Source organism: Botryllus schlosseri, chromosome 6 (assembly GCF_051294905.1).
Source record: "Botryllus schlosseri isolate E-star chromosome 6, Bs_hap1, whole genome shotgun sequence".
NCBI classification, from domain to species: Eukaryota; Metazoa; Chordata; class Ascidiacea; order Stolidobranchia; family Styelidae; genus Botryllus; species Botryllus schlosseri.
The window spans coordinates 14,233,588-14,260,469 of NC_137241.1; the positions used below are offsets into that span (position 1 = coordinate 14,233,588).

General features: G+C 44.1%; 1 protein-coding gene across 1 annotated transcript; it reads right to left on the reverse strand.

Moving 5' to 3' along the window:
• Positions 1-3,576: 3,576 nt before the first annotated feature.
• LOC145441069 (multifunctional protein CAD-like) lies at positions 3,577-26,352 on the reverse strand. Its single transcript, XM_080318846.1, has 2 exons — positions 26,041-26,352; positions 3,577-10,772 (listed from the first exon to the last, which is right to left on the reverse strand). The coding sequence occupies exons 1-2, from the start codon at positions 26,197-26,199 to the stop codon at positions 4,188-4,190; spliced, it is 6,744 nt and encodes a 2,247-aa protein (XP_080174972.1). The 5' UTR covers positions 26,200-26,352; the 3' UTR covers positions 3,577-4,187.
• Positions 26,353-26,882: the final 530 nt, after the last annotated feature.

Consider the following 26,882-nt stretch of genomic DNA (forward strand, 5'->3'; position numbering starts at 1 on the left):
TCTGCAAATATAGGCTACGTCGTCTTCGAGTAAACATCTGTGAATCGAAGAACTCGCAAACCTTAGCCATGACTTCCAAGTTACGTGGCCAGCAAAGGCTAACCTTCAGGAATAATGCCAAGTCCATCTACTGATGCATGATGTCTCTGCGTGAGATTAGTCTCAGACTTACACCTCTTACGAAAGATATAGACGTTCGCTATCGACTGCCGTCGTTGGACAATGGACATCTACCAGGACATTCCATCAGGTAACCCGTTTTTATACCATTTCTGAAATAAGCTTCAGGACAGCAGATTTCCCTATCAATCTCGTGTATTATATGGTATCTATTAGAATTAGAGTTTGCATATCGCGCTTTCGTCGCCTACTTGATTTTTAGTACAGACGTATATATTCACCGCATTTTTTCCACGGCGAGGGTGGCAAGATAGCGTAGTGGTAGGCTATAATCCACAGTTACAACACCAATGGGGTGTGGGTTCAAGTCCGACCGAGGTCGACTCCAGAATACCTACCTACGTGTTGGAGGTTTATCTAGGCTCCTCCTCCTCATCTCATCTGCGTAAGCGGTGTCTTGCAAAATGCCAATGGAAGTGTGCCGTGCTGCAATTCAGCATGATACGAATGAAATAAAAAATAAGGATTATCGGCCTGATGTAAATGGCCATAGTAGTCGACAAACATCATGAATAGGCTACCACATCAACTACTCCAAGGCGAGTAATGACGAAAATACGTCATTTTCTGTCCCTAACCCTGAAGTTGAAAGCCCCTAGGATATGTTGAGCTCGACTGATGACGTCATTCGACCGTTTGTCGAGTAGCATACTTAAAGCTAAAACTGCGACATACTCGCGGACTCATTTCTAACCGCTACCCTAAGAACGTCTTTCTATGTAAACATATACTTCGTTGAGTAAACATCTGTGGATTGAAGAACTCGCAAACCTTAGTACAGGACTTGCAGGTTACATGGCCAGTAAAGGTAAACCTACGGTCAGCTATTATGGTAGAATGACAAGTGCCTGTACTGTCGCACGGCGCCACTGCGTGAGATTAGTCCCAGAATTACGCCTCTTACGGATGATATAGACCAGGGGTGTCAAACTCAACTTGCGCCGCGGGCCGGATTGACACCTTCTGATCGCTCACGGACCGGTCCAAATAGTTACCTCAAATCCATTCCCTTGCTTTTCATTGAATGCTTTATTAGCAATCCTATATTAGTATATTAGATCAGGGCTCTTCAACCGGGCGTATCGTTCACCCTAGTGCAGGGGTGTCAAACTCCAATTGCTTCGCGGGCCGGATTCAAACCTTCAAATCGCTCGCGGGCCGCACCTGTCAACTAATCCCGCAATGTTACCTCATGCTTTATCTTCTCAATTGAATACTTTATTATCAAGTTTATATACAGACAATACTATATTACATTGTACCAAGGATCATAGCAGTTTTATTCTAGCAAGTAGCAACACATTTATTGGCGAGCAATGGAATTGGCAAAAATACGATGATTGGCCGGTTGAATACAGATATAACGCTGTAGCTAACGTGATTCGGGGTTGTCTGGAGGCCGGACATGTTTTGAGTAAGAGGAAGTGACACGGCAGTGCAACCACGGATATTTGCATTATATTTCTGTATAACCACTATATTCTACATGTAGGCCTACAGTACACTGCTTATAATGGTTTTGCTTATGTGAATAAATACGTTTTTTGTTCTTATTTTTCCATAAAACTCTAAACCAGGGGCGTCATACTCAACTTGCGTCGCGGGCCGGATTAGACAAATGCTTCTAAAATGTTATCTCAAAGTCCATGCCCTTGTTTTTCACCTGAATACCTTATTGCCATTACCAAGCCTGCCAGATATTATATTTCATTATATTGCTATCAAAGGGCTCCATTCTAGCAACACCTTTATTCGCAAACAATGGAATTGGCCAAATAGGATGACTGGCCGGTTGAATACAGTTATACACCCCTGAAACAGAACAGCGACGACAGAAGTTTCCGTATTTCTATGCTTCCTTTGTTATAGTGGGCTTACCATATTTTAGAAATCGAAGAAGAGGACGCTTTTTCAGAAATTTGCAACTTGCAAAACCGGAGTAGAATTCTCAAAAACCGGTTAATTTTTCCCACTTTGTGATCGGTTGACTAAAAAAAAAAAAAAGTCATCTTTTCGCTCAGAGCTAAAATCACCGTTTTTCACTCCGAAATACCCGCCGGAGCTTCACTTCTGTGCTAATTTGCGGCATATCACTCGCAATTTGCTCTAAATCTGACCTAAATTTTCAAAAAAGAGGACAAAATCTCAAAAAAGAGGACAAAAGGGCGTCCTCCGAGGACACTTTCAAAAAAGTCAAAAAAGAGGACAAATCCTCTTAAAAGAGGACGTATGGTAAGCCTATGTTATAGTCGTCAAATCTGGCATTAGTCCTGGGTAAGCGTTGTTAGGGATACAAGAGATTCAACTGTAAACGCGAACGTTGGAATTTGGTTCATCAGAATTAAATCGCCGTTCAGGTTTCTATGGAGGCAGGCCGCTACCCTAAGAAAGTCTCATTCTCTATAAGTAGGCATATGCAACCAGTGGCCCGCGAGGTGTAGGCTAATTCTCGAAATTATTTATAGTATCAAAAAATAATTACCCAGGTAATTTTTTGTGAACTTATTGTAAGGCCAACCAAAGTTTAAGTAGCCTGACCGCGAAATTTGGGATTTTGATGACCAAAATATTAGTGCTGAAGAATTTGCGTAGCCAGGGGCCAGCCGTATATTTCGTAGAACTTTGTATACGGCCATGAAGTAGAATATTTCGAGGCAGATTTATTTGGCTTGACATTTATCTTAGCACTTCGCGTGATTTTTTGCCACTCGAATTATTGCTTTTAGTGTTGGTGCCTCCTCCAGAAAATTAAAAAGTGCCCCCAATTTACAGAATTCAGTCGAACTGTATTCGCAATTATGAGAGAACGTGTCGTCCAACATGCGACTTCGCGTCTGCACTCACGGAAAGATCGTCGGCGAAGAAATCTTTGAACGAAATGATAGACGCACGTTCATCGAAATCCTCGACATTGATATGTCCAAGTGCCGTATAATCCTGTCCTTACCAAAGGAGCCCAGCATTACATGTAAGTAACATTGTTATTGACCGAATTCATTCATTAAGTATGAAAAAATTCGGCTGGCGCATCTTTGCAGACCAAGTTTTCATGACACAATCGTTATCGACTTTGATGCGTAGTAAATTGTTTACGCCGTTACCTAATCCGGTTCGCTCCCATCGGACGACTAAAAAATGTCATCAACATTCAAGTGGCCCGCGCAACGGTTCGTAAATCTGATGTGGCTCGTGGGCCGAAAAGGTTACCTCTGGGCTGTGGCTGCACTTCGTTGCGAGGATGTTGCTCATCATGTCTACTGCTGGTTTACATATTCTAGACTAGTGAGGTCGCTGAAATCGCACAAAATCGTTATTTTCACAAAATTTTGACGGCCTTCAAAATCCCAAGTCTCGGTTCTAACACAATCGGCACTCTTGAATCATAACGGAGAATACTTTCCGGGCACTATTGAGGGGTGGTTTATTAAAATGAAAAAATCTCCGTATCAACTATCACAACATTGAGATTGATTTAGCAGCCATTGGGCGGTTAAACTCACATGGACGACGTAACAAATGGAATAAACACAAGCAGAGTAACATGTCCAAAAACACACCAAACACAAATATTCATAACCTCTAAATTCAGTATTTCTCACATAATCAGGCAGATTTATATTATCACAAGGTAATTTGGTATTGAATACAAACAGGCAGTGTCTTTCATGGTTGTCTATCATCGCAGCAAATCGAATAGCAACAGGCAGTGCAAATCTTCCACAAACAGCACCTAACACAAACGAGAACTTATAAATCCCATAACACCAGCATATTCAAGTCAGCACAAGGGAAATAAGTAATGCAAACAAGTCCAGGCAGTGTTTTTATAAGTTGTGTATCATCAAAAACGGAGGCAATATATACAGGATTGATAGCAACCGAAAAGGTGCTAGAGCAGACACAATTCAGTGTGACGACAAACTATCAACTCAGTTGGAAAATTGAACAAACGCAGGGGTATTTACAAAAGGCGTAGACATAGACGAAAAAGCGACAAGACAGACGCCTCAGTACTTTCCGAGCACCATGCAAAGCAACGCCATTCTCACAAACATCCCGCACTCAGATTGCCGGAAGTAAGCGGCCCTCGGATCAGTGTCGACCGTGGGCTTAATCTCGTCGATACGTGGCAACGGATGCATCACCACCATGTTCTGCTTCGCCATCGTCATCAAATGCGGCGTCAGCACATATTTTCCCACCGCCTTCTCGTAGTCCCGCTCTGACCCAAACCTCTCCTTCTGAATTCTAGTCATGTACAACACGTCCGTGTCTGGCAAAGCCTCCTCCAACGAGCTGCACATCGTCTGCGGTATGCCCTTCAGTCCGACGTAGTCGCAGATCTCGGCCGGCATCTCAAGCCCGGGCGGACAGATGTACCTCAAGTTCACGCGGTACAGCGTCAACAGTTTCGCCAGAGAATGCACAGTCCGGCCGTGTTTCAAATCGCCCACCATGGTCACGGTCATGCCGTTTACGGTACCGAGCTCTTCGCGAATCGTGAACACATCTAACAAGGCCTGCGTGGGGTGTTCGCCAACACCGTCACCTCCACTAATGACTGGTTTCGCAGTGAGCCCGGCTACCTTTTCAATTGCGCCAGGTTGAGGATGACGCAGCACAATAACATCAGCGTATCCTGACATGACCTGCACTGAATCAACAAGCGTTTCACCTTTCAGCACAGAAGACGATTGTTTGTTCATCGCTATCACCGACCCTCCCAATCTCTGCATGGCGGCGTGGAACGAACACATAGTCCTTGTACTCGGCTCGTAGAAAATAGAAGCCATGACGCGTCCGCTCAAAATGTTCCCCAGGTACTTTTCTCGCTGCACCATGCTGCGTAGGGTGTGCGCCACGTTAAACAGGTGATGAAGCTGCTCCTTTGTGAACTGCGCCACACGGATGATGTCCGAATTGATCAGGCCGTGGCTGGGCTTGAAGTGTCCGTCTGACGATCCGCTCAATGCACCGCTGCCCAGGATCGAGCTGCGTAGTAACGAAGACGCTTGCGGGGTGGCGGTCTTTTCGCCCTCAGCCCTTTTAACGAGCAGGCCAGGACCGTCGCCGGCTCCAAAGTATGGCGTCGGGAACGCTCCGGGCGGCTCCGCGATGCGCTGCACTTTAGGTGGCAGCCCGTGGGACATTTCGCCAGACATCATCCGCGGGCTTAGAGCAGCCAGGGTACCGACGCTTTCAGGCACATTGACTTTCAAAGAAGGCGTCGGTAAGACTGGTCCAGGCTGCTTGACAGAAGGTGGCGCCGATAACGGTTTCACATCCTTGCCGAAACCAGGCGGCAAAAGCACCTGCCCATCTATATATGCGATTTCACCATGCAGGACCACTCTTTTCACAGCGCCCTTGACTTTAATCCCAGCAAACGGGGTCCATTTCGATTTCGTGAATGGCATCGCGTTCGGAATCACCCACTCTTCATTCATGTCCACTTCGACGTAGGTATTAGGCTGGTGGGGTAGGTTGAAAATCTTCTTCGGATTGGTGTGCAGTCTAAGTACTAAATCGTCAATAGTCAGCCGTCCATCGTTAACCGCATTCAAAAGCAGTGGCAACATGGTCTCGAGCCCCGGGAAGCCAGGCGGAGGACTATCCCTGTCCTTCTCATATACTGCGTGTGGCGCGTGATCGGTCGCGAAGCAGTCGATGATATCCAAGTTCTCCCACAGCGCGGTCTGGTCTTCTTTTGTCGCCAGAGGCGGACACACTCTACCACGTCCGTGCCCTATGGTGTCCAAGTCATCAGCAGTTAGAAACAAGTGATGAGGCGAAGCTTCGCAAGTCACCGGCAGGCCGCGGTCTTTTGCGATGCGGATCATCTGCACCTCTTCGGCTTTCGACACGTGGCAGAAATGCACGGGACGCGGGTAGAGCTCGGCGAGCCACAGCACAGCGGCCATGGTCTGCCGTTCTGAGTGGCAGCAGATGGGCAGGTTTTTGGGCCACGCCTCAAAGTGCTTGATCCACTGCGACACGTCGTCCATTTTCAGCGTGCTGAAGGTGTCGTTGAGGTACATCTTGAGAGCGATGGCGTGATCGCTGGCCTTGGCCGCGTCTTCCGCTTTTGTCATAGCCGCGCCCATGTATATCCCATAATCACAACGGGCGCCAGCATCTGCAACTCTCATTGCGAGTTTAATCGTTTTCTCATCAATCACAGACGGATTCGTGTTTGGCATTGCCAAAATCGTGGTGATACCGCCGGCAAGCGCGCTTGCCGTACATGTAGACCAGTCCTCCTTGTGCGTCTGCCCAGGGTCCCTCACATGCACGTGGACGTCAATAAGCCCGGGCAAGCGCACGAACGACCGTGACGCGATGCTGTCGTAGTGCGGCCTGACTTTCGGCTCGCCGCCAATATCCTGCAACGCAGACACAAACAGTTTGGCACACTTAACATCCGTGATAAGCGGGATGGAGTATTCAACCGCCATACGCCTCGCCTTGTAGCCGTGAGTCATAAAAGACGACACACGCCTGGACCCTCCGTTTCTCATCGGCAAGTTGATCACCAGATCAAAACGGTTGTTTGACAGGTCGTCCATGATGGTGGACTGCTTTTTCGCGTTTTCGGCCGTCATGCCTGTCTCGTCGAAAGGCCAGTCGACGGCCTTGATCTTGATGCCGTGTTCGCTGTAAAAATCCGCCGTCCCGATACTGCCAAACAGGTTGAATCCCATCTGCTCCAAGATGCGCGCCGACTCCAGCAGCTCGGCTTTGTGCTTGTAACTGCCCACCGAGAGAAGGATGTTTTTCTTCGGCAAACGGAACCCAGTGCTCTGCAAGGCTTTCAAATAAGCCTCTTCTCTGTTTTCGCCGAAGCAAGCCACCTCTCCGGTCGAAGCCATTTCAACACCGAGCATCACGTCGGCCCCACCCAGCCTAGAGAACGAGAACTGCGGCACTTTCACCCCGACTCTTTCAGACTCCAAGATGCACCCCACTGGTTCGATGGGATTATCCATAATCACTCTCGTAGCTGCGGCAACGAAATCAAAATTCAGCGTCTTGGAAACAAACGGAAAAGACCTCGAAACTCTAACATTGCATTCGATGACTTTCAACTCGTTGTTTTTCGCGATCAGCTGCAAATTGAACGGCCCGTTGACTTGCAGCTCAAGCCCGATGGCGCACACAATCTGATTGATCTTCCCGAGAGTGGCAGCGTTCAGGTCTTGCGGCGGAGTGATCAAAGTCGCGTCGCCAGAATGCACGCCTGCGTTCTCAACGTGTTCCGAGACGGCCATCGCGATAACCTGCCCGTCCTTAGCAACGGCGTCGACATCAATCTCTTTCGCTTCGAGTATAAACTTGGAAATGACGACAGGGTGATCTTTCGAGACCTTCCCGGCGTTTTTCAGATACTCTTTCAGGTCCGACACGGAGTGTATCACTGACATGGCGGCGCCGCTGAGGACATATGATGGCCGGACCAGGCACGGAAAGCCGACTTGCTCGCAAAACTGCTCTACCGAGGCCACGTCTGTGAGTTCCTTCCATTGTGGTTGGCTGATGTTGACATTGTCGAGCATTCTCGAAAACTTGAACCTGTTCTCGGCGTTGTCGATGGACTCCGCCGTAGTCCCCAAGATCCTCACTTGCTGTCGGTGCAGCCCCATCGCGATGTTATTAGGTAACTGTCCACCCATGCTCAAAATCACGCCCTTCGGCTGTTCCATTTCGTAAATATCCATCACGACTTCGAGAGTGATCTCGTCAAAGTACAGCTTGTCACACACGTCATAATCCGTGCTCACAGTCTCCGGATTGCAGTTCAGCATGATGGTCTTGTAGCCTAGCTTACGCAGCTCTGTAATGCACTGCACTGCGCACCAATCAAATTCAACGCTGCTTCCGATGCGGTAAACGCCAGACCCGATCACCATCACATATCCCGCCGATGTTTCCGTGTCGCTCTCCACGCCGTTATAGGTCAGGTACAAGTAATTTGTCATCGCCGGCCATTCCGCGGCCAACGTGTCGATGCATTTCACGCACGGAGCGATCTCGTGCTCCTTCCTGCATTTGCGGATGAAGTTTTCGGTCGATTTGCAAGCGATAGCGATCTGCTTGTCGGAAAATCCCAAGCGTTTGGCGCTGAGCAACAGTTGCTTTGGCAGCGATTGCAAGTCTCCAGCTTGAGCTGCAGAGTAGGACTCCAAAGTGTTAGTCATGTTAGTAATATTCTTGAACTTATTAAGGAACCATTTGTCGATTTTAGTGAGCTCATACAGCCTGTCGATGGTGTAACCCGCTTTTAACGCCGCTGCCAGCACAAAGATACGTTGATCGGTGGGCACAGACAGTTCCTCGTCTGACACTTCCGTACCAAGACCCGCGAACCCAATCCAATCACGGCACACCATTCTCAAAGCTTTCTGCATGGTCTCCTCAAAGCCTCTCCCTATCGCCATCACCTCTCCAACGCTCTTCATGCTGCTGCCGATTTTATTGCTGACACGATGGAACTTGCGCAAATCCCACCTTGGTATCTTCACGACGCAGTAGTCCAAGCTCGGTTCGAAATTGGCAGTGGTCTGCTCGGTGACGTTATTCCTGAGCTCGAGCAAGGAATTGCCGAGTGCCAGTTTAGCGGCTACGTACGCCAACGGGTACCCGGTGGCTTTGCTAGCCAAAGCTGAACTTCTGGACAATCTCGCGTTCACCTCGATAATATAAAACTCCTCCGATTCGGGATTAAGAGCATACTGTATATTGCACTCTCCCACAACGCCCAAGTGGCGTATCACCTTTATCGCGGTGGTCCTCAGCCTGTTGTAATCCCGGTTAGACAAAGTCTGGCTGGGAGCCACTACAATAGACTCGCCGGTGTGAATTCCGAGCGGGTCCACGTTTTCCATGTTGCAAACGGTGATGCAATTATCGTACGCGTCTCTCACCACTTCATATTCAACCTCTTTCCACCCTTTTAAAGACTTGTCGATCAGGACTTGTGTAGTGTGGGCAAACGCGGAAACTACCAACTTTTCCAATTCTGTTTCATCATTGGCAAATCCAGATCCCAAACCGCCGAGAGCATAAGCAGCACGCACTAGAACCGGATAACCGAGCTTGCCAGCGACTACCTTTGCCTCAGCCAAGTTGTAAGCAGCGTCACTAGGCGCGACACTTTCACCAATTTCTTTCATTTTCTCCGCAAACACTTTCCTGTCTTCTGTATTCTCGATGGAAGATATCGGCGTGCCGAGTACCTTGACATTGTACTTTTCCAAGATCTTCTGATCCTTCAGCTGCACACCACAGTTCAACGCGGTCTGCCCTCCAAAAGTCAACAAGATCCCGTCTGGCCTCTCGATGTTGATGACTTGCTCCACGTAAGACGGCGTGATGGGCAGGAAAAATACTCTGTCGGCCAGTCCTTTCGTAGTCTGCACAGTGGCGATGTTCGGATTGATCAGCACGGTGTGTATGTTCTCTTCTTTCAACGCCTTCACGGCCTGAGATCCGGAATAATCAAATTCTCCGGCTTGACCGATGCTCAACCCACCCGATCCTAGAATCAGCACTTTCTTCGGACGAATCTTGAAGTCTTTCGGCGTATTTCCCGCGATCCTGGCTTTGATTGCAGAATACATCGGCGGCACGTTTGAGACTCCCATGATTTGCGCCTTGACGGTGTCCAGGAAAACATCAAACAGCACCTCCAGGTCTTCCGGGCCGGCAGTGTGCTCGGGATGGAACTGACAGCTGAAGAAAGGCAAGCTCTCATGCACGATACCTTCGTTGGAACGATCGTTCGCGTTCGTGAACAGCGGCAGCCAACCTTTTGGTAATGAACTCGCCTCGACTGCAAATCCATGATTCTGCGACGTGATGTAACAACGGCTAGTGCCTTCCAACGTACAAGGCTGATTATGCCCTCTGTTTCCATACTTCAGTTTCGACGTCCTAGCTCCAATAGCCAGCGCGAGCAACTGATTCCCGAGGCAGATTCCAAAAATCGGCTTCGGTTTCTTCAACGACATAGTCTCGCGAATATGTCTTATCGTCGCTTTTGACCTTTCCGGATCGCCGGGCCCGTTGCTCAAGAACAGCCCGTCGTACTGCAGCTGCTGAAAGTTATAATCCCACGGCACTACCGTGACCTTGGCACCACGCTTGCAAAAACACCGTATCTGGTTGTTCTTAATCCCGCAATCTACCGCCACGATGTGCGGGCTGCCGCGCGGGTTGTAAGTAACAGGCGAATTGATCGAGACTTCACAAACCAAGTTTAAGGTGTTGGGATCCAAAAACGGAATTCTATCCCACTGCTGTTTATCCGACGCACCAGTCAGGACCTTGCACAGCATCGCGCCGCTGGCACGTATGTGCTTGGTGAGTTGGCGCGTGTCGATTCCCTTTATTCCCGGTATCCCTTGCTTGCTCATCCAGCTTGACAACGATTGAATGGCGGACCAGTGACTGTATTCCAGACAGTCCTCGCCCACAACGAGAGCGGCGATGTGGATTCGCGACGATTCGAACCACTCTTGAATGCCGTATTCGTCCTTGGACTCCTCGGACGGAACTCCATAATTCCCGATCAATGGATAGGTCAACACCAGCACCTGAAATGCAAATATGGTGTTAAATTTCAAGTTACGCAAGATGTTTTTTACCACAAAATAACTGAAATTAATATGATATTTCTTGAACAGTTTTAGCGGACTCAATTATGTTGCGGTTACGATTACAAGTGTTGATGAATTAGCATGAAGCTGGTCATTTATGAATATGGATTGTATTTTCAAATTCGTGAAATTTGACTTTGCCTCATACAGACGAGTGGGCAATTGTCAGGAAGGGTAGTTCAGAACTGACTAGCAGCCGCATTCCCCACAGCACCAACTTTGAAGTTGCAAAATCTTCCTCTATCATGCATCCATTTACGATTTTGAAAGTTCCTATAAACCTAATCATCAACAACGAAGACCGCCAAGCAGTGTTGGGATGACTCGAGTCAGCTTTTTCGCATGACTTGACTCGAGTCACTTTGCGAAAATGACTTGACTTGGCGCTTCAGAATTGCGGATCAACTCGTGACTCAAAGTCAATTTCAAGTCATCAAGTAATTCGTGTTCCATCCTCTTGGCAGATGTAATAACAATGTAGCTGTAGCTCAGGGGTGTCAAACTCAAATTGCTTCGCGGGCCGGATTCAAACCTTCAAATCGCTCGCGGGCCGCACCAGTCAACTAATTCCGCAATGTTACGTCATGTTTCATCTTTTCACTGGAATACTTTATTATCAAGTATATACAGATAATACTATATTACATTGTACCACGGATCATAGGGGTTTTATTCTAGCAAGTAGCAACACATTTATTGGCGAGCACTATAATTGGCGAAAATACGATGATTGGGCGGTTGAATACAGATATAACACTGGAGCTAACGTGATTCGGGTTCGTCTGGAGGCCGGGCATCTTCTGAGTCGGAAGAGGAAGTGACACGGCAGTGCTACCACGGATATCTGCATTATTTTTCTGTGTAACCACTATATTCTACATGTAGGCCTACAGTACACTGCTTAAAGTGGTTTCGCATTGGCGTTTTCGCTTATGTGAATAACTACGTTTTTTGTTTTTATTTTTGCATAAAACTCTAAACCAGGGGTGTCAAACTCAACTTGCGTCGCGGGCCGGATTAGGCAAATGCTTCTAAAATGTTACATCAAAATCCATGCCCTTGTTTTTCACTTGAATACCTATTACCAAGCCGACGTGATATTATATTTCATTATATTGCTATCAAAGGGCTCCAGTCTAGCAACACCTTTGTTGGCAAACAACGGAATTGACCAAATAGGACGACTGGCCGGTTGAATACAGTTATATAACCCTGAAACAGTGGCTCTATAGCAACGACAGAAGTTTCCGTATTTCTACGCTACCTTTGCTATAGTCGAAATCTGGCATCAGTCTTGGGTAAGCGTTGTGAGGAATACAAGAGATTCAACTGTAAACGCGGACGTTGGAATTTGATTCATCAGGATTAAATCGCGGTTCAGGTTTCTATGGAGGCAGGCCAGGGACCTTTTGAGCTAAAACTGATGCAGCAGTGTGACATCACATATTTGAATTATATTTTGAGATTATTTTATTCTCCATGTAACCTGCGTGTAACGGTTTCGCATTGGTGTTTTAGCTTCTGTGGAGAATTACTTAGTGGTCCATTTTTTCCCAAACCTCTGATCTGAGCGTGCACATTTTTCCTTTGTAGAATTGATGTCAATGCCCGCGACTTCGTTCCTAATGGTGACTAGAGTGAAACCGTAACATCACTGCCGGGTGGTTATAATATGGCCTATGAACAATGAACATATTCGACATTTGCTGTCTTAACCCTTTGTAACCGGCCGGCCTACTGACTAGAATTTTACTGCATCCACAAAAAAAACACGATAAAATGTCATCCATATGGCTTAAATCGACGCCCAATATATTGCCGTAAACCTGAAGTAGCCGCCTAGCGGTCTGAGATACTCTCACGGCTCAGACACCAGAGGGAATAACGTTATGCGAGAAAATGTTTGTGATTTCTTGAAAATAAAATATAATTTTGTTCTTCGATATCTCCTGACGTCATACCTAGGCCCTCTTTTGGTATATGGCCACCTGATTGCCTTCCGCATGAATCTCTACGTTCCAATGAGACATTACACGCTACTATAGCGCTTCATAGCCCAGCGCTACGATCTTGGAAAGGTAGGGATGATAAGCACAATCACGCGGCCGCCGCCGATGAGTAATCGATTACGTAATCTCGTATTCTCGCTGAAGGCAACGCGCGTGCAGCTCTACATAACATAGTAACTGCCTGCGCAATTTTCCCTTAGATCGTATATATCTCCATGCTATTGAAGTGTTATCAACCCCAGTTGCTTGTTACATGTAACTTGCAACTGCATAAGGGATCCGTAAGTATACACATATTGCCTTATTCGGCACTGCCCAGCGCCCATTTACGTTCGAAAAGTCATTTCACGTGATACATTATTGCTTTATTTCACATCAATTTGAACTGTATTCTACACGGCCAGTGTTCCATGTATGATCAACAGTATTCATAGAAGCCAACAGTAACTTCGTGTGTCATCTAAGACTGATATATAACTGCCTCTATATGATGTTGTTATTACAGGCTCGGGTACCAAAATAGCCTAACTTGCACGCTTATTTGTGTAGTGTTAGGGCTGGTGTTGGCTTTCTTATACAAAACTAAGCTTCATGATAGGGATATTGATGAATATGTCAGGATAATGGCTAACCATACGTACAATTTGCTATTGCATGATCTTACGTAGCCATGATTACGGGTGATCTTACGCAGCCATGATTTTCACGTAATAAGCTATGCTTCTTTCACGTCAATTTGAAACATCTTCTACGTGCTAATCTTCGATATAAGGACTTTCATAGAATAGTATGACCAACAACAAGTCATAGAAGATAAATGTAATTGGTTATATCACGTCTAGAACGGAAGATACAATGGTTTATATTTCAGGCGGTCATTCACGCGAACATCATTATAAATTCAATTTTGCGGGAAACGTTTTTGCGTGTTCTATCTGCATTTCAAGCAGGATATACATTGCAATAATAGGTTATACATGGTCTGATGTATGCGTATTTATAAGAGCTATCCATACAAACCGATTGCAATAGTTTATGACCAATACAGGTCTAGCTATCTTCGATTAAATACCGACTCTTCTGTGTTAAACAGTCGCGGTCTAGTATACTAGACCGCCGGTCGCAAAGGGTTAAGGGATTAATTCAGTGGTTCCCAACCGGGGAGGAATTCCCCCCTTGGGGGGAATTTTGCAATTTTTAGGGAGGAATTCCACTTTAGAATGGTAACGGATTTCCCAACTTGTTCATGTCCGAACTGTCATGTAGTCAACCAGCTATATCCGAATGTATGCTCCTTATGGCTGTTTTATTGCTGAAAGTATGTTTAAATGCTATTTGAAATCTCTTTTTCACATACAAATTCCCCCTAGTTGTTTTTAACTAGTTCAGATGTGCTGCAGTTCGAAAGACAATTTTGTAGGCCAGCGACGTCCTCTCAATCAAATATATCCTATAAGCGAGCAAATGTCGTGCCGAATCTATCGCAACCAGGCCTCTAGTGAAGGTATTTATCTTATATTTTCAAGTCAACATTTTCAGACAGTGCCAAAATATTCCAACGTCATCGATTCAAGTCAAAGAGATCTCTAGACTTGCTTTATTTTTAGTGAACGCAGCTCCCCGATCTAAAAAAGACATGTTAAACTTAGTGCAATGTTGCCGAAACGTAATGGGTTTCCTAAATTTCAATGAGCTCCAGCAGGAAATCTCATCACGTGTATGTTATATATCAGGGCTGTAACCAAGTCACGATGCTCCGAGTCATAAGTCAATCTCACTTTCATAGTTTTGACTCGAGATCAAGTCGAGTCATTTCCAATTCAGCATTGAGTCAAGTCCGACTCCAAGTCACCGAGCAGAGGGATCGACTCCGAGTCATGGTAATTGTATTATGACTCGAGTCCGAGTCCGAGTCCAAGTCATTGTGTTGACTGCTCAGTTTCCAGTTGAAGTCTTGTTAAACCCACTTTTTACAACACTGTTTGGTGATATTGAATAATTTGGATTTATAATATACTAATTTTCCTCACTTTGAGCAGTTTCTTGTCGCATTTTCAAGTACCAGGACCAATAGACGAAATTCCAATAGGGTAGTCACTTTACTGTTCTTCGAAATTACAACGAAATGTCGGTCATGGCCGTCTTATAGTCTCGAGTCATATGGCTTGGTTCGAGTCATGCACAATGACTCAAGTCCAAGTCGAGTCAATACACAGATTGTCTTGATTCAAGTCGTTTCCATATTTTGAGAAAATGACTCGAGTCAGGTCGAGTCATCAGAAAATGGTGACTCGAGTCTGGTCAACCTTGCTATATATGAATGTACCAATATTATTGGCCAAATGCATAGGCAATCTTGAGAAAAAAATCGCGAGACCAGTAAATTTATACATACCGATTTTTCACAGCAGTTATATTAGCGATTGGTGCATGGTAAGCCGAAAACACAAATGGAAGTATGGGGGTCTGTTGAGTCAAGCCTCACAGAATTTGTTTGATTGGGACCAAGATCATTGTTTTTGGAGGTCTACACAAAGTGTTGTGACAGCCCTGCTAGAAACAAACACTCGGTACCTGCCCGTCTTATTCTCTCAGTCAACAGGTGTTTGCGCGGTAAAAATTACCTTTTTTAATCATCGGGCAGATTTCTCTTAAGGGGGGAAGTTTGGCTCAAATTTCGGCCAAGGGAGGCACGAGACGAAAAAGGTTGGGAACCACTGGATTAATTGATGGAAGTATTTCTTCATAAATTCTAAGCATTTGTTAGATGTGCTGAATAAAAACAAGTATTTTTTCAATTTCCTTAAAATTGCTTCGCGGGCTGGATGAAATTGTCAGGCGGGCCGGATGATGCTACCCGTATGTTTGACACCCCTGCTGCAGCTGTACTTCAATGACCATTGATGTTGAAAATTTAGTAACCTGCTGCATATGTATCGAATAGGTGGATGTACTGTACCGTAATTTTCCATGTATAATACGCACGTTTTAATCAATTTTTTGTCCTAAAATTGGGGGTGCGTATTATACATGGGTACAAGATTTTAAAAAAAATTCTAACTAGAAATTAAACCTGATATTTCATCATTCTTATTTTTTGTTGTCAATCACATCCAGCCATCGTGCTCGAGTTACGGGGTGGCGAAGCCACCCCATGACTATATTATGGGGTGGCCGCCACCCCACACAAGATGATTAAATGTCCGCCGTGTGTTGCGGAATCTGTTCTGTGACGGCTTGTACTTCAATTGATTCAGGACTTTAATATTTTGATTAGCGCGAATCAATTATGCCCGTAGTCTGTTTGCGGATTCAAAGTTTGAGATGAACGTTGACAGTCTCGAATTAATATGACACAACAATCGCTACACAGAACAACGGCATTGCGTCCATACATTGAAGAGATAGCAGGAAGGCTCGCTGAAGACATGATGAATCAAGCCTGCGATGAGATGATAGCAAACAGCAGGAGATGTCAATGAAATTTCAGGTACTGTATAGAACAAACGCACTCCCTTTAGCTAAGAACATATCGTCGCAGTGGAATCAAAGTGACTCATGTCCAGTTTTTAAATTTTGAAGGTCCATTTTTAAACTTGAAAAAAAAAGTAGATTTTGAAATTTTTTTCAGCCATATCTTGGCCATGGTTATGTCAGTTTCATCAATTCAAAGTTAATCAGGGCCAATGTAAGGCTGAAAGTTTAGTAAATTTTCTCAAAATGTGCAAAATGGAAATAAGTCACTTTGATTCCACTGCGACGATATTCAGACAGTTGCTGCGATAACACCTGAATAATTATAATCGCACCATTTCAATATCAAATTCGACTGACTGATCGGGGCCTACGTAGGCTCCGGGCTGATAGTAAGCAGTGTGTCGTTGGTATCAAAACCCTAGGCGCATAGCCAAAGAGTTTCCCATTTAAAACTCGAAACCCCGTCCTCTCGCAATGCCAATTTGATAAATTCGTATTATCGGTGCTGCATACCGCAAATTAGTGAGAATCATTTGCGTGCAATATCGGGTCATTGACCTGCACGCTATATTCACTGGCCTGAGCTATCTAGTCTACAGCAGGCCTGAGGCATGCGATACCATCGCTGGCATAAACTATCGTATCAGGCCTCGCAGGATATGCCTGGTATTTTTATATATGCGATTGTGGCTGGCAATGTGAAATTGATCAACTTTGATTCTGCCCAATTGGCCTCAAATAAACTTCCAAGGGGCGTAATTGATCAGCGCAGATACTAAAACCTAATAAGATGCGTGTAATTTGCAATTTGTGCCAGTTCCCCACACCAAAGCTGTATCTCAGGAGTCCCGAGTCAGGACAGGCACAGCAAGACTGTTTATCGCATTGATTTTGTTATTGGAATTGAGTTCAGTTTTGAGGATTGAATTGAGCCTGCTAACGTATTCCTTTTTAGACTTCATTTCATTTCAGCATGTTTAATGTTGTCGCTTTCACTGATCCCTAGATATTTCAATTCTGTTGTGTCTTCATCCATTTCGAAATTCATGTCGCCAGTGTTGGTGGCTCTGCCACGTCGTATGGTAAGTTTTGAGCATATATCAAATCCAAATTTCATTTTTATATCTTCCGAAAAGTCATTAACAATTTCCATTTGGTTATTCAGGTCTGTGTCGCATTTCGCATACAGGTTCTGATCATCAATCCATGAAGAAAAGGTGATGAATCTTTTGAGCTTCATAGTTTGCTGCTTATTTCATCTCGTATCCTGCTCTTATTATTATTGGTATTATCGGCATTTACGCATGCACCCACTACCCAGCCCTAATAAATTGATGCTGCCATGGTTAATTTGAACAAATTTCAACCCCCCTTTTTAGGCTGGCCAGTGCATATTTTACATGGGTACAGGCTTTTTCCCAGTTTTGACATGCCTTTTAAGGGCGCGTATTATATATGGGTGTGTACTATACATGGAAAATTATAGTACTCTACCGAATTGGCTGCACCTTTAACGTTAATCTCTTCTCAAACTTTCACATTATCACAGCACGATATATTGGCTGTCCATATGCTGTCGATTATGCGATGAGTGAGTGGATGGGAAAGTGTAAATGAATGAGTAGCCTAAATAAATAACCATCAATAGCAATATTGATCATGTAGGAACTTGTAACCTGCCCCCTTTATACAAATTTTCATGGATGTACCATGTTGCATACTGATTTCATCTCTACTCGTATTCCCCACATCACCCTATCCAAATTTCACTGGCTACCGTAATTTTCCATGTAAAATACGCACCCTAAAATGGCACGTAGATTCTGGGATATTTTGGATAAGGCCTGTATCTATGTATAATACGGACAGGCGCGTGCACGTAGCCAGCTGAAAAATAAGAGAGGGGTTTTGAAATAAAAGGGGGGGTTTTGATTTTTTTCGAATTTACAAATATAGCATCAATTCATTAGGGTTAAGTATATGCGTGAATGACGATTATACAATCTACTCGTGTTGACGATTATATGCGTATGATAAGCTTGTCGATGACTCCGGAAGCGCTGTTAATTAGCGCGCCCCTGATCTGTTGTGAACAATAAAATACGCCCGCTTATCAATGCATCTTGCGTAGCCTCGGCGACGATTTCCGCGAGTCAAAATATCCGAATTTTTATGGAATATGTGCTATAATGACGCCGATTTCAGGTGGTTCAAACCTTTCCTCTTTTATAACTCAAGCGTTGACGCACATCTTCTGATGGTTATGTTCAAGTATTAGCGGAAATCAATTACGTATGCACGCACGCGTCGCACATGTTTGCTGACATGCCGAGCGAGCGGCAATCATGACCTAATTTCTCAATCAACTTAGCGGGAGAACATGCCTCTCGCTAATTGGCCGCGCACAACACTGATATATGAATGGTATATATGAATTGCAACCGAGTATCAGCATCCAAAACGGTCATTTAAAAAAGGAAGGGGTTTCACGCTTCAAAAGGGCAGGGTTACGAACCCCGAACCCCCTGGCTACACGACCGAATACGCACCCTGCACTCGCAGTACATATGTTAGTGCCGATTATACGAACTTCAGGCCAGCGAGGATTACGTGCGTGTCCAGCAATCAATGACCCAATTTCTCTATTCAGCAGGAGATCACGTGCTATCGTGCAGCGCAGACGAATCTCGCTAATTAACAACACACTTCTCGTTCATTGGGAGCGCTCATCACCGATAGCATGAATTACTGGGGTGAATGTGATGCGCGATTGACAACAAACAAGAAGAAAGGTGTGACTTCACGTTATTTTTTCGAAAATTTTCGTACTAATTCATAATGTGCACCCTCTCGATTTTAGGACAAGAAATCGGTAAAATTTTGCGCACTATGCATGGAAAATTACCGTATTAGATACATATTGGAATTAAGATAAATTTGGCATGAGGATATCTTTAACAACGTAACAATTTCATCGAATATCCAGTAAAATTTATAGAAAAAAGTGATTTTTGAACAATCATAAAGGGATGTCAGGCCCGAAATTGCTACTTCAGGCCAGCGAGGACTGCGTGCGTGCAGGCGCGTAGCGAGGGGGGGGGTTCGGGGGTCGAAACCCCCGCCTTTTGAAACGCAAAACCAGTGGCGTATCCAGGGGGTTTTAGGGGGTCGGAACCCCCCTTTTCAAAATCCTAAAAATTGATGTCAAATATAGCCTCTAATATTTGCTAATTTATCAGTTCAACATATATTTCGCTAATTCCGTACGAATTCTGCGCTTGTTCAGCTACATTTCAGCTATGGCAGTTGCTGACGTTCTCAACTTTCTTCCCTCGATTTCTCTCTCGCCTTGCTAAAACGAGAGACGCATTTTAGGAAAATCTAATCTAATTGGTCGACGCGATATGTAATTGCAAAAGACGAAGTTGTCGGCAATCAATATTACCCGCGAATTCGCTGCACCTGCTCACCTTGAAATCCTAATTAAGGATTGCAAGGCGTGTTGATTGATCAGCGAAACGCATACATGGCGGCGCCAGTACGACAATGCTATTCTCAAATCCACTTAGTCTTCTCGATTATCAGCGAGAAATGGCCTACAATTGACATCCACATTTCAAAATACAAGCCTAGCAATCCACGTTCTCGATTGTTAGGTGGCTTGCTGTCGTCGAAATACAGGCCTATGTTGCCGCTGAACGGGTGAATTGAGTAGGCCTAGTAGTAAAGTTAACCTAATGATATCGGCTGACAAGTTTCTCTGTCGCTCAAGTTATTATCCCAGTGTGTACTCTGTATTAATTGACTGACTTGCGTGCTGGCAATTAAGGTCTGATTGCCTCCGCGCGTACGACACGCTCAGCCGTGCGGCTAGTAAAGCTATAGAAAAGCACACATTTGGGTACAACAGTGCACACCACACCTCTCTGTGGTGATCGCGATCGCCCTCGTTTATGCTACCGCCATACCCCGCGTGTTAGTTCGCTGCGACACTACCGGCCGTGCGCATAATATAGTCAAAACCTAACGCATCTCTGGCGGCAGACTTAAACAAGTACATAATTCTGGTTGTCTAATTTCACTAAATTTGAGCGAAATGCCAGTAATCTAATTCTAATCTTATTTGTGAAATGTTTCTATGCTCTAATTCTAATCTAATTTGTGAAATGTACCTATGCTCTAGTTCTAATTCTAGTCTAATTCGTGAAATGTTCCTATGCTCTAATTTTAATTCTAATCTAATTTACGGTTTTCCTGAAAATGCCTCTTTTTCCTACGCATTTTGTAGCAAGAATAACCCTCTTACGCAGGGAAATCCAGTGCCGAGCTGCCATCGCACTGCTTAAACCGTACGGCGTACATTCATAGTAGTTATTGTGACGAATAATAGCCATGCTGGCATAATAGCTTGTAGTCTGCCAACAACATGCCAGGTTCAGCAGTTCAAGAGGTAATGCGATTCAAAATCATCTTGTCACTAGGTGGCGCTACATGCAGAAATCTTTAAAATCGATATTTTTCGCTTTACTGATGGTAGAGAACCAATTAAAATGTCCAATTAACCAATTCTGGGGCCAAGGAATTAAAAAAAATCAACTGCTTCGTTCTTAACTCTTAACATGAAAAAAAGGTATGAATGAAGAAAAAAAATTGGGGGGGACGGGCTTCAAAATTTATGTAGGATTAGACTCCGCACAACACAAAAAAATTACTGCAAAATGTACTTTGAAGCAGTATGGTTGATAAAAAGTTTGATTTTAAATTGTAAATATTTTTGCTTGTAGCGCCACTTAGTGATAAGAGGATTTTGAATCGCATTATCTTTTAAACCGCTGAACATTTTTCAATTCTTATTTTTTAAATTCAACTCCGAATTAACAAAAGAACAACATTTGTAAATATTGGACAATTCTGACGGTATGCATTACAGCCCCTGTTAGATTATAATGGAATTAGCCTTGTACAAACCCCCAAATTGTTTCTCTCCCACAGCTATGACCCATTGACCCTATGCGGGTGGCCCCAAGTACCGTAGTCAGTAGTCACCCACCCAGAAAGTTTTACCTATACCGTATGTGGGGACCGTGTCCAAATGCACCTTTTTGCACCAGCCCCAATTTCATCAAAACAGAAATTGATCGAGAAACTCTTTCTAAAACCCCGAAATCGTTTCTCTTCCACAGCTATGACCCATTGACCCTATACGGGTGGCCCCAAGTACCGCAGTGACCCACCCAGAAAATTTTACCAATGTCGTATGTGGGGACCGTGTCCAAATGCACCTTTTCGCACCAGCCCCAATTTCATCAAACAAGAAATTGATCAAGAAACTTTTTCTAAAACCCCGAAATCGTTTCTCTTCTACAGCTATGACCCATTGACCCTATACATGTGGCCCCAAGTACAGTAGTCACCCATCCAGAAATTTTTACTGAGATGGTATGTGGGGACCGTGTCCAAAATGCTCCTTTTCGGACCTGCCCCAATTTCACCAAAACTGAAATTGAGTAAAAACCCTTTCTAAAACTCCGAAACCGTTTCACTCCCACAGCTATGACCCATTGACCCTATACAGGTGGCCCCGAGTACCGCAGTCACCCACTCAAAATGTTTTACAAAGATTCCCCGTGGGGCCCGTGTATAAAATACACACTACGTGACCACCCTAATTTTATGAAAAATGAAATTGAGTACGAAGCTCTTTGTAAAACCCCAAAATCGTTTCGCTTCGATGGCTATAACCAGAGGTGGTCAAAGTAGTCAAGAAAGCTACTCAAGTAGAAGTAGTGACAAAAACTCTGCTCAAGTAAGAGTAGAAGTACTTCTTCCATAAGCCGCCTGAAACTACTTGAAGTAGAACTGACTGACTTTAAATCTTGTCAATTAAGTAAGTAGTTTTGAAAACAGTCCTAATTCGTTCGCATGGACTGTCAAAAAGCTGCAAATTGAGCTATGCTGAAGGTGCAAAGAGCTGGATTTGTATTGATGCATCCCAGGAGGTATCAATTTTCGACAGAAGAAGCATTCTTCCGCATCATGGGATGCAAATTATAGTATTGATATGAAAATGCGATACTAACCTTTTGTTTACTAGAAGACGCCGTTTTAGAGAACATCATGGCATGGCGCCCTACCCCATATTATAAGACACCAAGTTTAGGCGAAGAGCAATACGGAGAAGTTGTATCGGATACGGTTTCAACACTTTTCGCGATTAGTATACGTTAATAAAAAATATTGTGGACATAGGCGCCGACTTACGAGGTTACGAGGTGGCGCAGCCACCTCGTCACCATATTTACGAGGTGGCGGCCACCTCGTATGAAATGCTCAAACGCCCAAGTTGTTTGTGACCAGTAATTAATAATCAGGCGAATCGATGCGACCTCCTCAGAGACGTCTTCGTTATTTATACACGCGTGTACCATGCGCGTAGCCAGGGGGTTCGAATCCCCCTGTTTGAAACGCGAAACCCCGTCATTTTGAAATGACCATTTCAACTCCAATATTCAGTAATTAAGTAATTGTGTTATCATTGTTCCGTGCGGCGAATTTGCGAGAGGCAAGTTTTCAATCAGCGCGAAGAGTCTGTGATGATATCCCGCTGAGATGGTCGCGAAATTAGGTCAGTCATTGCCGTGTGCGTGGCAATCGTCGCCAGCCTGATTTATCGCATCTCGAACAAGCCTGATTTATCGCATCTCGAACAAGCCTGATTCCGCTGGCTTGAACAATCGCATCTGCAATAGGCCCAGTTCAAACTATACCATCGCTTGTCTGCGCAATCGCATCTGCATTGGCAGCTTCTGCCTGGTGTGCACGATATCATCGTGTTGATGATTATACGGCATACTCGTATGATAAGCTTGTAAACGAGTCAGGAAGTGCTGTTAATTAGCGACTCCCTGATCTGTCGTGAACAATTAAATACGCGCGATTATCAATGCGTCCTACGTCTTATGTAGCGTTGGCGACGATTTGCGCAAGTCAAAATGTACGAGTTTATTTGGAATATGTGCTACAATGACGCCGATTTCAGGTGGTTCAAACCTTTCCTCTTTTGTAACTCAAGCACAGCTTCTGATGGTTATGTTCAAGTATTAGCGGAAATCAATTACGCATGTACGGGTACGCACGCGTCGCATATTCGAGAGTTGTCGTGTGTTACTTGCGAACTTGCCAGCCCAGTGCGTGGTGTATTTCGTTACTCACAGGACGCATTGCGCGTTGATAACATTGATGCAACTTCAAATTCTTAGTGTCGTAAATTCCGATTTTTGTTCGATGCATTCCGCCCGATGGAATGCATCGTATACATCGTCGGACGAATGATCGTACCGTTTTAAGATTCCACTTGATAACTTGACTGCATGGTTTGATAATAATGAGTGCAGAGTCGATATTAAAACGTAACGTAAAACGCAAATGGTTAACGCTGATCAATCAATCAATCAATCAGTGATTGGTACTCTGCACGTACACCAGCGGCATGTAGGAAAGTGCGTTTTAGTGCGACGATGACATCATTGACACTGAACAATTATGACATCACAAGACCTCGCCACCTCGTACAAAAATAAAAGTCGGCGCCTATGATTGTGGATCATATAATTTATATTTAGTGTAGCTTTATTTTCGGAAAATAGAGGCACTTGCTTTTATGCTTCAACATTTATGTTTTGCAGACAAAAGAACTGAAAGTATGATACTCCAAATATCATACTCGGAATTGAAAGTGAAATGCAAATTATACCACTTCTAAAAAACGGTAAATATATTTCATGTCCTTTGTCCATAAAACTTCAAAGGTGATCTACTAAAACAGGTGTAATGTTCCAAAAAGTAGGATTTTCCGGATTAGCAGAAAACGTCATGGGCTGCTAGATAACGATTTGATAGGTAATTGCTAGGTTGCGAAATGGTAGTTTCAAACGTTATGGTGGGCCATGTTTATTGTGATGAAATATTTGATATGGGCGACAATGTGGTGTGAGCGGAACCATTAGCAACCCTGTACCTAAATTATATTCACTGATCCGTTCGTGAAAACATATTTGTCACTCTATAACTACTGTGCGCAAAGCGCAACAAAATTTCTGGGTTTTACTTGACTTTAATGAATGTTGGTACTCGGTGAAAACAGCCCCGAAATTCCTCAGGCTATCTTTCGTATTGGGGGAATAAACTACTCCTACTTGACAAACTGAACATAGCGAAAAGTAAGTAAGTAGATCACAAAATATCACGAAGTAGAATCACGAAGTAGAAGTAGAGAAAATCAGATCTACTTGAGTAAGTATCACAAGGAGAGGGAAACTACTTCCCAAAAGTAGAAATTCTTCGTTACTGACCACCTCTGGCTATACCGTAACCCTATACGGGTGAGCCCAAGTACTATAGTAAACCACCTTGAAATTTTTACCAAGATCATATGTGGGGACCGTGTCAGAAATGCACATTATCGAACCAGTCCCAATTTCACCAAAACTGAAATTGATTAGGAAACACTTTCTAAAACCCCGAAATCGTTTCACTAGCCTACAGCTATGACCCTATACACAGGACCATAACTGCCAACCCACAAACCCAATAATTGGGGGAGGGGCGAGTTTTAAGGGGGGCCGAAATTATTTCGTGAATTAAAATAAATAATTGGGTACATTTTTTAAAAATTTTATGCAACTTTTTCAATTCTTTTTTTTCAAGGTTGACAACGATCTTGATTATTGGGTACCCTTCACGAAGAAAAAATACGCATGATTTATAGAAATGGGCAATTGAGCATTTTGGCGTCGGCCATTAACGCACCAAAACATATAAAGCTTTAGGCCATGTAACATGCAACTACGAAAAGTATGACAGAAAGATCGGCATCGAGAAGACCTTGGGTCGAAAAGGACTGCCTTTATGCTGACCGAAAATTTCGATATACATACAATGGGTGACTACAGTACTTGGGGCCACTCTTACAGGGTCATAACTGTGAGAGCGAAACGATTTCGGGGTTTTAGAAAGACTTTGTCAATTAATTTCAGTTTTGGTGAAATTGGGGCTGGTCCGATAAGGTGCCCCCACATACGGTCTTGGTTAAAATCTGTAGGTGGGTGACTACGGTACTTGGGCTCACCCGTATAGGTTCATAGCTCTGGGAGCGAATTCGAATGGAATTAGCAAAATATATTGACCTATTTTATCCCTTCGACTAATTCGGCGCATAATTCCAATATTTTGTAGGGGTTTTATTCTCTTAAATAACATTAAGACGCCATATTCGCCTTCTCATACGTAAAAACGAATATGTTAAACTAAAAAATTAGCAAATATTAGAGGCTATATTTGACATCAATTTTTAGGATTTTGAAAAGGGGGGTTCCGACCCCCTAAACCCCCCCTGGATACGCCACTGCGCAAACTCATCAAAAATTAGAGCTAATATTACCAATAAGGTGCATTTGGACATGGTCCCCGCGATTTGGGCCCAGAGCTGAACACTGCTGAATCAGGTCATTGTTGATTTGCAATACATATGTGTTGAGAAAAATGGTGGGATTTCGTGACTTCCACATGTGGCTTGGTCGGAACGTTCCATCCTGCGATATGTTCGACCCATGTCATACTTTAGCTGGAATGATTTAGTTACAAATTTGCGATCTCGAGGCTGGATATTTGGAGGCTGAATTCTATTTGGTCAAAGTTACAACATCCTAACGCTATATTACCTGTTTCCTATATGAAGGATCGGTCAGCGATTCGGGATATCCGACCATTCCAGTTTGAAATACGATCTCTCCAGCAACATCAACCTTCTTTCCAAAGCTTACGCCTTGAAATGACATACCATCCTCCAACACAAGGGTCATCTTTTCCGAGTCATCCATATCTCCAATTTATGTTGCAGTGAGTTAGCCGACACGTCAACAGTTTGATTCCAAGTTAAGGCGCTAATAGCAAAACTAAAATATACAGTATGTGCATTTTACGATATTACGATCTTACTAATCCAATAATTAATTTTCGTGCGCAAAACTGATCTGACGAACATGATTTCATGGATAAAAACCCAGAAACCCAGGTGATGCTAAAAAAAAGGGTGGAAAAACCCAGAAGCACAACCTATCAGCACAACATGTGCTTCAATCTGATTGACTGCTCTTTCGCCATGACGATTTCGCGCCAGTGTTGCCGGATGGAAGAAAATCGATAAAAGTGGTGTTAAAAATCGCTAGATGTCATTATAGAGCAGAGCATTTTGTACGGCCCGCGACCACTGAGCTATATAAACACATATGAATGCCCGCGACGGCATTTGGGAATTTCAAGTAGGTATTCTACTATAGAATGTAAACATTTACATTCTATAATTCTACAATATATTCCAGTGCCACATATCTTTTTTGGATATAAGAAGTTGAAGTTCAACCTAAAACTGCTATAAAAACACTGAAATCTCAACAAACTACACTATCACATCACTTTTAAAAGCTACCATGCGGTAGAAGATCAGCTATTACGTCACATTTTGCACTGTGCAGTGTGCACAACTGCACACTATTCTATCGCT